Source organism: Ostrea edulis, chromosome 4 (assembly GCF_947568905.1).
Source record: "Ostrea edulis chromosome 4, xbOstEdul1.1, whole genome shotgun sequence".
Taxonomy (NCBI): domain Eukaryota; kingdom Metazoa; phylum Mollusca; class Bivalvia; order Ostreida; family Ostreidae; genus Ostrea; species Ostrea edulis.
Window position 1 is genome coordinate 19,682,445 of NC_079167.1, and position 15,442 is coordinate 19,697,886.

At 33.3% G+C, this 15,442-nt stretch overlaps 1 protein-coding gene across 34 annotated transcripts in view; it reads left to right on the plus strand.

The window, feature by feature from the left end:
• Window positions 1–15,442, plus strand: part of LOC125669795 (5'-AMP-activated protein kinase catalytic subunit alpha-2-like) — a 43,781-nt gene that overhangs the window by 1,242 nt on the left and 27,097 nt on the right. For all 34 annotated transcript variants that reach the window (XM_056161257.1, XM_056161275.1, XM_056161256.1 and 31 more), the window contains 5 exons: window positions 2,744–2,837; window positions 6,900–7,044; window positions 7,344–7,431; window positions 9,094–9,163; window positions 11,341–11,389. In XM_056161257.1, coding sequence (XP_056017232.1) covers window positions 2,744–2,837; window positions 6,900–7,044; window positions 7,344–7,431; window positions 9,094–9,163; window positions 11,341–11,389 — 446 coding nt within the window. The remainder of the gene's footprint in view (window positions 1–2,743; window positions 2,838–6,899; window positions 7,045–7,343; window positions 7,432–9,093; window positions 9,164–11,340; window positions 11,390–15,442) is intronic.

Here is a 15,442-nt window from a genome sequence, read left to right on the forward strand (position 1 = left end):
TTGTCATGTATATCATCAAACTCTGTTGTATCATCAGACTGTTATCATGTGTATCATCAGACTGAATCTTGCCATGTGTATCATGAAACTGTTATGTCATGTGTATCATCGGACTGTTTTGTCATGCGTGTCATCAGGCTATGAGTTTTGTCATGTGTATCATCAGATTGTGTTGTTGTGTCGTGTGTATCATCAGACTGTGTTGTTGTGTCGTGTGTATCATCAGACTGTGTTGTTGTGTCGTGTGTATCATCAGACTGTGTTGTTGTGTCGTTTGTATCATTTAATTATGAGTTGTCACCTGTATCATCAATTGATTCAGCGATAGTCGCCGACCATCGAAATATTGTCGTTAGATTGCTACTGATGGCGACAATCGATAACTGAAATCTGACATCGATAGCTTGTAAACATCGTTGTGCCAATTTTAATATTTGTTGTTTTTTTTTTTTAATTTCTGGAACAGGCGATAAGTCTAAATTTAGCAAGTGTACAATGGCCGACAACGTTGAGATATATCCGTACGCAGAAGGATAATTCGAACGCATTCTCTTGAAGTTCTGTGGAAATATTTTTGATCTATGAAGAAAAACGAAGGACCGCCTAGCAAACAATACCACAGGAGTCGACAGGCCTACAATGTAAACAACAACCACTGAGCTTCTCGAAAGTAGCGAGTTGTTTACATTGTAGGCCTTTACAGATAAAACTGATGACTCCTGTGATCAATCTTGTTTGTTTCTAGTTCAAATGAGTTTAATTGAATATACATGTATAATTTCTATTCCAAAATCGGGAGTATGAAGTTGATTATGATTTTTTATAAAAAAAAATAATTTAGAAATTATAGGTATTGAAAATAAAAATGTTGCCTTGTTATTTGTTTTTTAATACTAATCTTAAAAACTACAGTAACACCAGTGATTGATTGATTTATAGACTGAATTTAATTATCTGTAATTATAATCTCAATTATATTCGAATATGAATCGAAAAGATACCTCTGATTTGATTTGATAATCGATTGTAAATTTCTTACGATTTTCAAACATTAGTATCATCAGACTGTAAATCTTGTCATTTGTATCGTTGGACTGTGGACTGTGTTTTATCATACGTATCATCAGACTGAGTTTTGTCTTGGTTTGTCATGTGTATCATCAGACTGTGAATTAGGTCATGTGTATCGTCATACTTTATTTTGTGTGTATTATTAGACTGGGAGTGTTAAATATTATAAGCTGCAGATCTCGTCTGTCGCAAAGCTTTTACATCATGGTACAGTAAAACTCGAATATAGTGAACACGGATATATTAAAATTACGGCTATAGTGAAGTGAAATAGATTTCCCAGCAAATTCTTTTATATATTCTATCTAAAAACCTGCGTCTCTAACGAACACGGATATAGCTAATTTACAGATATATTGAAGTAAATTCCTATTCCCCTTGAATTAAAAATGAACATAAAAATCACTTTTTATAACTTTTTTTTTTTTCATTTTAAACTCGTCATGATTTTTAACAATCACTTTCCATTGCCACAAAGGATCCACACTTATGATATTTCTGTTTATATTTTTTCAAAAGAAGTTGTTAACACAAAACAATACTTACACATACGTTTAGCAAATATATTGTTATTGTTTACTATTCTCATTAATAAAATTTGAAGTTTAATCGCATTTATTTTATCGTACACTCCTTTATTTGTGTAAGGCAACAAGTAAATGACAACTGCGATACACTGTGTGTATTGCACATAATTTTGTTGACATTTATCTTTCGACATGTTCTTGCGTGACTTAATAATCCATCAAGATAAGGCCAATTCAACTTAATTGATAGATTATCATCCCTGCCCGCCCCTCAAAAATTGGCTCGCCTCGAATTTTTTTATTTTGCGAAACTTGCAATTTCCGGAATATTTTCATGTCCGACTCCGGTAGTTACATTTCCAGTATAGCAACGTGAAAAGCCACGTGACGAAAATAGATCTAAATGGTTTTCTTAATTTCTCTCGTTCTTACAGGCATAAATTTTAAAGAAGTTAAGTATATTTCTGTTTGAAATTAAAGCTTAACCTAGAATTCATCTGTGAAAATAGCATAGATTGATATCCACCTGGCATATGTTGAAAAAAAATTGTTTGTCTTTAATTAATATTTTTCTCAGAAAATGAAAATTAAAAAATAAAATCCTCCCACCCGCCCCATACTTTTTGCTGACCCTGGATGATAATCTACTAATTAAGATGAATTGGCCTAAATTATCCTATATAAATCAGTGTGTATAATTCTTGCGTAAAAATATTTCTTCTCGAAAATGTATAGGCTTAATTTCAAATGCAAGTATATCCATTACTGCTTTCTTATACAACTGATATACATGTAGAATAAATCAGTTTTATAACGAATTCATTATATTTGAAATATGAATTCGATATAAATGTATAGCGAATTATGCTTATAGCGAATTTTTATAGAATGTTTGCAGAAATTCGCTATATCAGAGTTTTACTGTATATGTTATATACTGTTTCATCAGATTGCATTACATGATAGGTTTGTATCCTTACGATAAACTAATACTTTGGAACTAGACTTAAGAATGTTAAGTAATATGGCACATGTATCAATGAACTGTAAATAGCAAGTTACAATTTAATGCATCGTATAAAGGTGTTTATTACCTCGGTGAATCTGTGCTGATTTATTGTGAATGATTGCTTTTATTTGACCAGGTATCAGGTGATTAGCACCCCTACAGACATCTTCATGGTGATGGAGTATGTGGCAGGAGGCGAACTGTTTGATTACATCGTTAAACACGGCAAGGTACATCTCCAGCCTGTTGACCATTAAAAGTTGACTGACCTTGACCTCAGCATCACCCACAATCTTCCCAAATTTAGTGTGGCCTCTTCTCTTATTTGTGTTCATTGCCATGTGTATATTCAGTCATAAGAAAGGGTTTATGTGTTCATTAAATAAGTATTTGTTGAGAGATTACAACAAGGAAGCTTAGACTTCTATTGAAAAATGAAAATAAAATGGTTGGATTTAAATGTTTTGGTCCAGCTTAAGGAAGATGAGTTATATCGAAAAATAAAATGGTTGGATTTAATTAAATGTTTTGGTACAGCTTAAGAAAGCTTAGTTATATTACACATTGAAAACTGAAGATAAAATGGTTGGATTTAAATGTTCTGGTACAGCTTAAGGAAGCTTCGAGTTATATTGAAAAATGAAAATAAAATTGTTGATTTAAATGTTTTGGTCCAGCTTAAGGAAGATTTGAGTTATATTGAAAAATGAAAATAAAATGGTTGGATTTAATTAAATGTTCTGGTACAGCTTGAAGCTTTGAGTTATATTACTCATTCAAAACTGAAGATAAAATGGTTGATTTAAATGTTCTGGTACAGTTTATGGAAGTTTTGAGTTACATGTATATTGAAAAATGAAATTAAAATGGTTAGATTTAAGGTAGCTCACTACATCAAGGCTTATTTATACTCTTTATGACACCATATCACAAGATTGTGATTTAAATGTTATGTGAAATTATTTGTATCGATCGAAATGTTTGTCTAACATCGTAGCTCAGTGGTTATAGCATTAGTCTGATGAAACGCAGATCCCGAGTTAAAATCCGCCAGTCTTGTGTTCATATGTACTGAAATTCTTTTTGGAAAACCATGTTTTCTGCCATATTGACATTATTATATATCATATCTTTCATAATCAAATCATTTCATGCTGATTTGAGAAACCCTTTCAAGATGAAGTGAGCCACCTTAAAGGGAAAGGCAACCTTGATTACATTGTTGTTTTTATGACTAAAGTATCACTTACTGATATCGTAAATTACAGTCTTTAACAACAAAAATCCTTTCTTAACAATGAAATCAATATTAATCTATCGTGTATTTTAAGGTAGCTCCATCCTCATGTGACTTATCAATATTAGTGGTTAAAAGTGGAAAAACTTTATTAATTTCCACTCAGTATAGTTTAATTCAATTAATAACCAAAGAAAATGTATATGTCACCACCTTTTTAAAGATGTCAGACATACAAAAACAGAAGTATACATTAACATCAGAAAATCACACATTTTCGTTAAACAGAATAATAAAAATAGATAAAAACTTGTTGAAATGACAAAATTTAAATATCAACAGTTTTAAAACACTGCTAATTCATAAATATGTATAGATTAATTGTGGATATTGGGAAAACCAATGAATAATAGATATCCAGTAGAGGAAATTCCAGCATAGGAGTTATTGCCCTTGACAACATTTTTTTAATCATAAATAATTGATTATCTATGGAAAATATAAACTTTTTCAGTATTATTAGTTTACCACATATTTTATTATATCCAGTGAATAATATTCCTTGGAAAGATATATTTCTATCATATGCAAAATTTAATTTATTAAGATTTTTACAAAAACCTATGACATCACATGAGGATCGATCAACCTTAAATTACCCGCCACTAAAAGAGCGGCCATTGATGTTTAATTTATGATGTCACGCCGTCTGTTCTGATTTATTTAATCAGTATCACTAGCACACTGTAAACATGACAAGTCACGAACAGTTAAGTTTTGAGCCCGTTCTTTCGCAAGAAGAAATTGAGAAAAGACGTTCAGTCAAGTCGCAGACCAGGCAGACGGTAAACATTTCTTCATACAAATGTTTCGAACCTCAAATTGTCATTACGGAAATGATGGATCCACAGTTTATATAGTCTTTTCTTTTCAAATTGGTTGGGTCGGGAATTTCAAAAAGAAACTTTTTTCACATCTCCCCTTTGCATTTTTGTAATTACAGTGGAACCCCGTTATTACGTTTTCCATTTTGTCACGATAAAATAACGTAATACCGGGGTCAACGTAATAAACGTTCCCAGTGAAATCCGTTAAAATTATCACTTGGAAATTGTATATCGTCCGTTGGTACTCCGTGAAGGGGTGTGTGAATATATCTTTACTGTTTCTTTGTTTAAAAGAATATGATACTTTGTTTTATTTACATTTTATCTTTAATGTCCGTAATTCTTCATGTTCTTATCCCTTTTCTTTATTTCGGTGTAGGATACATAAGGATGTTTTGATAAACGTTGCTTTTTCTGCATTCGTTTGGACCGCCATTTTGTTCAACTTTAAAACAATGCGTTCATGTAAATTTCTCTCAATAACTCGTTCCGGTTCGTATTCAACATTCGTATTAAAAAAAATAACAAAACATCGTTTTTATTAAGTTCTCTAATTACACAATACACAACACAATAAAAAAAATCCCACCCAAAAAACAACAAAACTATAGACACAAAACGCACACGATACCCAACACTTACACACTTCTCACCAACGATAAACATGCACGGAGAACAATTTAAGCGCAATCCACATAAAAAAAATAAATATAATGATGCACGAAGATTTCATTTATAACGCTAAATGATGGCACTAAAATCACGTGCGCATCAAGGGATTTTAAAATATTCACTGAGGTAAATGTCGTGCACGAATCGGCTGATAGATTGGTGTATGTATGGACGAGAGTTACGAACACCCAAGCTGCATGTCCAAACAACGAACAATTTTTTTTAATTGAACACCTTTAGTCACCTATGTCCAAGCAGTTACCCAAGCGGTTGTAACATTGCTACGATAAATCTTGTCTTTCTTGTTTGGTACCAAAGCTGTCCGTGAATAGAGTTTTGATAGCGAAGGTAATCACACTTTGCTGAACACGCAGGTGGTTGAGAAATTATTTCTTTGATTATCAAAATATGAAAAATGAAGTAAATTTCATAGAGTACAATTTCTAAATAAACATCATTTAATTGTTTATCACTGGCTTCTATACGGGGTATTCACCTGTATTGATGTCGCTAGATCTATCGAAGCGTGATCAGTCAAGCGTCTCTAATCCCCAAACAGACCAGGAAATTTACGTGGTGACTGCCTCAGGCAGTCAAGGTGTGAATGGATTATTATTTTGAGAATCATTATTGAATAATTAGGGGTTTATTACGTTTTTGTCGGAATTTTTACAACGTAATACCGAGTCCCGGCATTTTAGGACAACGTAATAACGAGGTCTATTTTATACAGGTTTGTTGAGAAATGGTTTTGTGCTTTGAAATTCCAACGTAATATGCGGACTAACGTAATAAAGGGGGAACGTAATAACGGGGTTCCACTGTAACTGCTTGAGAGGAAGGCATCAACCTATCTACATGTATTCTTAAGATCTGCCACATGCATATCTTTGATGATCTTAGAATCTCATCAAAACCGAAACAGACGGTGTGACATCAAAATTATTGATTTTTGTGGTCTTAAACACAAAAGAGTTGCACATCATGGCAGACTCTATAGATCGCGGGAATTTCAATTTTTAACGTTTTCATATTAGTACTGACGTTTATCTAGGCCATATATCAACAGAATAGTATGACAAATCTTTATCATATAATTAATCCTATCATTTATCATGTAAAAATCTTTTTGGTTGCCTTTCCCTTTAAATGTTCTGGTACAGCTTAAGGAAGCTTCGAGTTATATTGAAAAATGAAAATAAAATTGTTGATTTAAATGTTTTGGTCCAGCTTAAGGAAGATTTGAGTTATATTGAAAAATGAAAATAAAATGATTGGATTTAATTAAATGTTCTGGTACAGCTTAAGAAAGCTTTGAGTTATATTATACATTGAAAAATAAAATGTTCTGCAGCTTATGGAAGCTTATATTGAAAAATGAAAATAAAATGGTTGGATTTAAATGTCCTGGTACAGCTTATGGAAGCATTGATTTGTACTGCACATTGAAGAATAAGTATAAAATAAAGTGGTGGAATCTAAATCTTCTGTTACAGCTGAAGGAGCCTGAAGCCAGGCGGTTCTTCCAACAGATTATTTCTGGAGTGGATTACTGTCATCGCCACATGGTTGTGCACAGAGATCTTAAACCAGAAAACCTTCTCCTTGATATCAATCTTAATGTTAAAATTGCCGACTTTGGTATGTATATTGTATATTACTGTTCTTGTGTAGTGACCAAAATCATAAAGAAATTATCTCTTATAACCAAAAGAGAAAAGATAATATGCATCTTTTTACACAAAATTTGTTAACAAAATCTTAGAAATATTTTTATCATTATAATTTCATAAAACATAAGTGTACAATTAAGGAGGCTTGATTGGTAGGCTTAAGTGAATTATGATTAAGATTTATTCACTTGTAGAATTCATTTAATGTTTGTGCTATGTAAGTAAATTTCATGACTGCTGTAAATATCTTGTGGGTGTGGTTGACAGGACTTTCCAACATGATGCATGATGGGGAATTTCTACGAACTAGCTGTGGATCGCCAAACTATGCAGCCCCTGAGGTGATTTCTGGAAAGTAAGTGGAAAAACCACAGAATACTGTATACAGGATTACCACAGAATACTGTATACAGGATTACCACAGAATACATATACAGGATTACCACAGAATACATATACAGGATTACCACAGAATACCATATACAGGATTACCACAGAATACATGTACAGGATTTCCACATAATACATATACAGGATTACCACAGAATACATATACAGGATTACCACAGAATACATATACAGGATTAACACAGAATACTGTATACAGGATTACCACAGAATACTGTATATAGGATTACCACAGAATACTGTATACAGGATTAACACAGAATACTGTATACAGGATTACCACAGAATACTGTATACAGGATTAACACAGAATACTGTATACAGGATTACCACAGAATACTGTATAGAGGATTAACACAGAATAGTGTATACAGGATTATCACAGAATACATATACAGGATTAACACAGAATACTGTATACAGGATTAGGCCAATTCAACTTAATTGATAGATTATCATCCCTGCCCGCCCCTCAAAAATTGGCCTGCCCCAAAAAAAATTATTTTGCAAAACTTGCGATTTCCGGAATATTTTCATGTCCGATTCCGGTATTTACACTTCTTGTTTACATTTCCGGTATAGGAACGTGAAAAGCCACGTGAAGAAAATAGATCTATACGGTTTTCTTAATTTCTCGCGTTCTTACAGATGTAAATCTTCAAGAAGTTGGGTATATTTCTGTTATATCCTTAAATTAAAGCTTAACCTGGAATTAGTGTATGAAAATAGCATAGATTGATATCCATCTGCCATTAAGTGATGCGGATCTGTTGAAAAAAAAACCCACTCAATTGTCTTTAATATTTTTCTCAGAAAATAAAAATTAAAAAATTAAATCCTCCCACCCGCCCCATACTTTTTGCTGACCCTGGATGATAATCTACTAATTAAGTTGAATTGGCCTTAACACATAATACATATTCAGGATAACCACAGAATACCGTATACAGGATTACCGCAGAATACCATATACAGGATTACCACAGAATACATATACAGGATTAACACAGAATACCGTATACAGGATTACCACAGAATACCATATACAGGATTACCACAGAATACCATATACAGGATTATTACAGAATATCAGATACATGATTACCACAGAATGCTGTATACAGGATTATTACAAAATGCTGAGGATTATCACAGAATACTGTATACAGGATTACCACAGAATACCGTATACATGATTAACACAGAATACCGTATACAGGATTACCACAGAATACCATATACAGGATTATCACAGAATACCATATACAGGATTATCACAGAATATCGAATACATGATTACCACAGAATACTGTATACAGGATTATTACAAAATGCTGAGGATTATCACAGAATACCATATACAGGATTACCACAGAATACTGTATACAGGATTATTACAGTATCAAGCATTAGAATTGAAAGTCTCAGGTCTTTTAGATATGACCTTGAAGATAGACATTTCTTTTGTCATGGAAGGTGTTGGCTCAAGAAGGAGACCCTTACAGCTATGGGTGGATTAAGAATCTTAAATTTTATTTTTGATTATTTTTCTAATTCATCAGAATTGTAAAGAATTCTAAGATGTGACATAAAACACTTGGTTTTTCAGACTATACGCTGGACCAGAAGTGGACATCTGGAGCTGTGGAGTCATTCTGTACGCCCTGCTGTGTGGGACGGTAAGGTCAACAGAGACAGTAAGGTCACCCCCCCACCCCCTTACACTCTGCTGTGTGGGATGGTAAGGTCAATGGAAACCCAGTGTTTCCTCCAGGAATTTCAACAACAATAACCCCATACCCCCTTTTGTTTTTTTATACCCCCCGCAACAAGTTGTGGGGGGGGGGGGGGGGATATACTGGAATTGGGTTGTCCGTCTGTAGACGCAATGGTTTCCGGGCTCTAAAGCATTATCCTTTCCACCTACAGTCACCATATCATATATATGGACTACCCATGGGATGAAGATGTTCCCTATCGATTTTGGAGTCCAAAGGTCAAGCGCTAAACATCGAAGTAGCAATATGGTTTCCGGGCTCTAAAGCGTTATCCTTTCCACCTACCGTCACAATATCATACATATGGACTACCCATGGGATGAAGATGTTCCCTATCGATTTTGGGGTCAAAAGGTCAAGCGCTAAACATCGAAGTAGCAATATGGTTTCCGGGCTCTAAAGCGTTATCCTTTCCACCTACCGTCACAATATCATACATATGGACTACCCATGGGATGAAGATGTTCCCTATCGATTTTGGGGTCAAAAGGTCAAAGGTCAAGCGCACTGGACATTGAAGTAGCAATATGGTTTCCAGGCTCTAAAGCGTTATCCTTTCCACCTACCGTCACCATATCATACATATGGACTACCCATGGGATGAAGATGTTCCCTATCGATTTTGGGGTCAAAAGGTCAAAGGTCATGCGCACTGGACATCGAAGTAGCAATATTGTTCGGTTTGTCATGCCATTTGTTTTTTACACTCAGAAAAGAGGTAGTTTATACCTATTACCAACACCCTTTGGGAGATTGGGGTAAGCGGAGGGTATTCTTAGTGAGCATTGCTCACAGTACCTCTTGTTATACTTGGAGATGGGCTTCAAAATGGGTCTTTATTCAATACGGAACTTTCAGGATGTGCCAGAACGACCGATTAGACTTGACGTTTATACACCGCGGTCACGTGATAGTAAGCAATTGTAGGGCAAAGTTGACATCGAAACAACTGGGGTTTCGCTAGAAGACGGTCCATAAAGTGCTATGTGCAGTCCCACGATAATGATCCAAGTCACTGTTGGTGCTTAATACCTGGATGTAAATTGGATGGAAGGAAAAAGGTGCATTAAGACGTGCATCCTTGGATGGAAGGCGTGAAGTTTTACCGATATCCTCAAGATATTACCTAGATTTGTTTTCCTTGCCAACTCGCATAATTTAATCAAATGCATTGTCCTATAAATGGTTGTAGTGATTCCTTTCTTTGAAAAATAGCATTTTGATACAGTAATTTGATAGCAGTTGAAGTATTCCATGCTTGTTTACTTAGTTGTAATCTGGAAATGACATGCTCTACAAATTATGTTCAACGTGCGATATAAGTCAGAGTGGATCCATATCTCAAAAGTCTCGTATTGTGAAATGGAAAAGTTAAAGTTCAATAAATGAATAGTGGACAAACACAAGTGAATAACTAAAGTAACAAAATATTGGAATATTTAGTGCTAATAAATAGTTGGTTAAATTTTCTGAATTTGTAACTAAAACTGAAGAACAGATTGGGGTAAAGCACATTGAACCTGTGCATTGAACTTATGGTATCGCATGTAATTAGACACAGATCCGATAACCTTTTCTTTGAAATGTTTAAATTATGTTTTAGATAAATCTTGTGTCATGTGATATATAACTATAGGTTTGCTAAAGATTATTTTTTAAGTGAGCAACACAAAATGGGTAAATCAGGGGCAGTTTTCACTGCCCAGCCCCTAATAGATTTATCCAAGTCATGATTTTGTTTGGGGTACGTAACTCAATCAAATACGTATCACAAATGTTACAAAAGTCAGGCTAGGTACACTAATATATATAATGTATAAGTGATCATTTCAATTCCTTTATAACAATTACGGAGAAGGGTTGTTGATTTTGGGAATAGATCCTACATTACAATAACATTTGGGGAGGATCTAAAAGATTTAGAGGAGATCCCCACAATACGAGTCTTATAACACTGACTTGACTATACATTTTTCTGATTTTTTAAAGAAATTAATAAAATGAAGATTTTAACAGCGACTTTGTGTTTGATAAGTAGATCCCATCAATGGTTTTGAAAATGTAGTCTTCTTTTTCAGCTCCCCTTTGATGATGAACATGTGCCAACTTTATTCCGAAAAATTAAATGTAAGTGTTTTATTAGCATACATGTATTAATAACATACCTTTATTAGTAACATACCTGTATTAGCATACATACCTGTATTAGTAACATACCTGTATTAGTAACATACCTGTATTAGTAACACACCTGTATTAGTAACATACCTGTATTAGTAACATACCTGTATTAGCATACACACCTGTATTAGTAACATACCTGTATTAGTAACACACCTGTATTAGTAACACACCTGTATTATCATACATACCTGTATTAGTAACATACCTGTATTAGTAACATACCTGTATTAGTAACACACCTGTATTATCATACATACCTGTATTAGTAACACACCTGTATTAGCATACATACCTGTATTAGTAACATACCTGTATTAGTAACATACCTGTATTAGTAACATACCTGTATTATCATACATACCTGTATTAGTAACATACCTGTATTAGTAACACACCTGTATTAGTAACATACCTGTATTAGTAACATACCTGTATTAGTAACACACCTGTATTAGCATACATACCTGTATTAGTAACACACCTGTATTAGTAACACACCTGTATTAGTAACACACCTGTATTAGTAACACACCTGTATTAGTAACATACCTGTATTAGTAACATACCTGTATTAGTATACATACCTGTATTAGTAACACACCTGTATTAGCATACATACCTGTATTAGTAACAAACCTGTATTAGTAACTTACCTGTATTAGTAACACACCTGTATTAGTAACATACCTGTATTAGTAACATACCTGTATTAGTAACATACCTGTATTAGCATACATACCTGTATTAGTAACACACCTGTATTAGCATACATACCTGTATTAGTAACATACCTGTATTAGTAACTTACCTGTATTAGTAACATACCTGTATTAGCATACATACCTGTATTAGTAACATACCTGTATTAGTAACTTACCTGTATTAGTAACATACCTGTATTAGTAACATACCTGTATTAGTAACACACCTGTATTAGTAACTTACCTGTATTAGTAACATACCTGTATTAGCATAGATACCTGTATTAGTAACATACCTGTATTAGTAACATACCTGTATTAGCATACATACCTGTATTAGTAACATACCTGTATTAGTAACTTACCTGTATTAGTAACATACCTGTATTAGCATACATACCTGTATTAGTAACATACCTGTATTAGTAACTTACCTGTATTAGTAACATACCTGTATTAGTAACATACCTGTATTAGCATACACACCTGTATTAGTAACATACCTGTATTAGCATACATACCTGTATTAGTAACATGCCTGTATTAGTAACATACCTGTATTAGCATACATACCTGTATTAGTAACATACCTGTATTAGTAACATACCTGTATTAGCATACATACCTGTATTAGTAACATACCTGTATTAGTAACATACCTGTATTAGCATACATACCTGTATTAGTAACATACCTGTATTAGTAACATACCTGTATTAGCATACACACCTGTATTAGTAACATACCTGTATTAGCATACATACCTGTATTCGTAACATGCCTGTATTAGTAACATACCTGTATTAGCATACATACCTGTATTAGTAACATACCTGTATTAGTAACATACCTGTATTAGCATACACACCTGTATTAGTAACATACCTGTATTAGCATACATACCTGTATTAGTAACATACCTGTATTAGTAACATACCTGTATTAGTAACATACCTGTATTAGCATACACACCTGTATTAGTAACACACCTGTATTAGTAACATACCTGTATTAGCATACACACCTGTATTAGTAACATACCTGTATTAGTAACATACCTGTATTAGCATACATACCTGTATTATTTAGTAACATACCTGTATTAGCATACATACCTGTATTATTTAGTAACATACCTGTATTAGCATACACACCTGTATTAGTAACATACCTGTATTAGTAACATACCTGTATTAGCATACATACCTGTATTAGTAACATACCTGTATTAGTAACATACCTGTATTAGCATACATACCTGTATTAGTAACACACCTGTATTAGTAACATACCTGTATTAGCATACATACCTGTATTAGTAACATACCTGTATTAGTAACATACCTGTATTAGTAACACACCTGTATTAGTAACATACCTGTATTAGTAACATACCTGTATTAGTAACACACCTGTATTAGTAACATACCTGTATTAGTAACACACCTGTATTAGTAACATACCTGTATTAGTAACATACCTGTATTAGTAACACACCTGTATTAGTAACATACCTGTATTAGCATACATACCTGTATTAGTAACATACCTGTATTAGTAACACACCTGTATTAGTAACATACCTGTATTAGTAGCATACCTGTATTAGTAACATACCTGTATTAGTAACATACCTGTATTAGTAACACACCTGTATTAGTAGCATACCTGTATTAGTAACATACCTGTATTAGTAACACACCTGTATTAGTAACATACCTGTATTAGCATACATACCTGTATTAGTAACACACCTGTATTAGTAACATACCTGTATTAGCATACATACCTGTATTAGTAACATACCTGTATTAGTAACATACCTGTATTAGTAACATACCTGTATTAGCATACATACCTGTATTAGTAACATACCTGTATTAGTAACACACCTGTATTAGTAACACACCTGTATTAGTAACACACCTGTATTAGCATACATACCTGTATTAGTAACACACCTGTATTAGTAACATACCTGTATTAGCATACATACCTGTATTAGTAACATACCTGTATTAGTAACATACCTGTATTAGTAACATACCTGTATTAGCATACATACCTGTATTAGTAACATACCTGTATTAGTAACACACCTGTATTAGTAACACACCTGTATTAGTAACACACCTGTATTAGTAACATACCTGTATTAGCATACATACCTGTATTAGTAACACACCTGTATTAGTAACATACCTGTATTAGTAACATACCTGTATTATCATACATACCTGTATTAGTAACACACCTGTATTAGCAACATATCTGTATTCAGTAACATACCTGTATTAGTAACATACCTGTATTAGTAACATACCTGTATTAGCATACATACCTGTATTAGTAACATACCTGTATTAGTAACACACCTGTATTATCATACATACCTGTATTAGTAACACACCTGTATTAGTAACACACCTGTATTAGTAACTTACCTGTATTAGTAACATACCTGTATTAGTAACATACCTGTATTAGCATACACACCTGTATTAGTAACATACCTGTATTAGCATACATACCTGTATTAGTAACATACCTGTATTAGTAACACACCTGTATTAGTAACATACCTGTATTAGTAGCATACCTGTATTAGTAACATACCTGTATTAGTAACATACCTGTATTAGTAACACACCTGTATTAGTAGCATACCTGTATTAGTAACATACCTGTATTAGTAACACACCTGTATTAGTAACATACCTGTATTAGCATACATACCTGTATTAGTAACACACCTGTATTAGTAACATACCTGTATTAGCATACATACCTGTATTAGTAACATACCTGTATTAGTAACATACCTGTATTAGTAACATACCTGTATTAGCATACATACCTGTATTAGTAACATACCTGTATTAGTAACACACCTGTATTAGTAACACACCTGTATTAGTAACACACCTGTATTAGCATACATACCTGTATTAGTAACACACCTGTATTAGTAACATACCTGTATTAGCATACATACCTGTATTAGTAACATACCTGTATTAGTAACATACCTGTATTAGTAACATACCTGTATTAGCATACATACCTGTATTAGTAACATACCTGTATTAGTAACACACCTGTATTAGTAACACACCTGTATTAGTAACACACCTGTATTAGTAACATACCTGTATTAGCATACATACCTGTATTAGTAACACACCTGTATTAGTAACATACCTGTATTAGTAACATACCTGTATTATCATACATACCTGTATTAGTAACACACCTGTATTAGCAACATATCTGTATTCAGTAACATACCTGTATT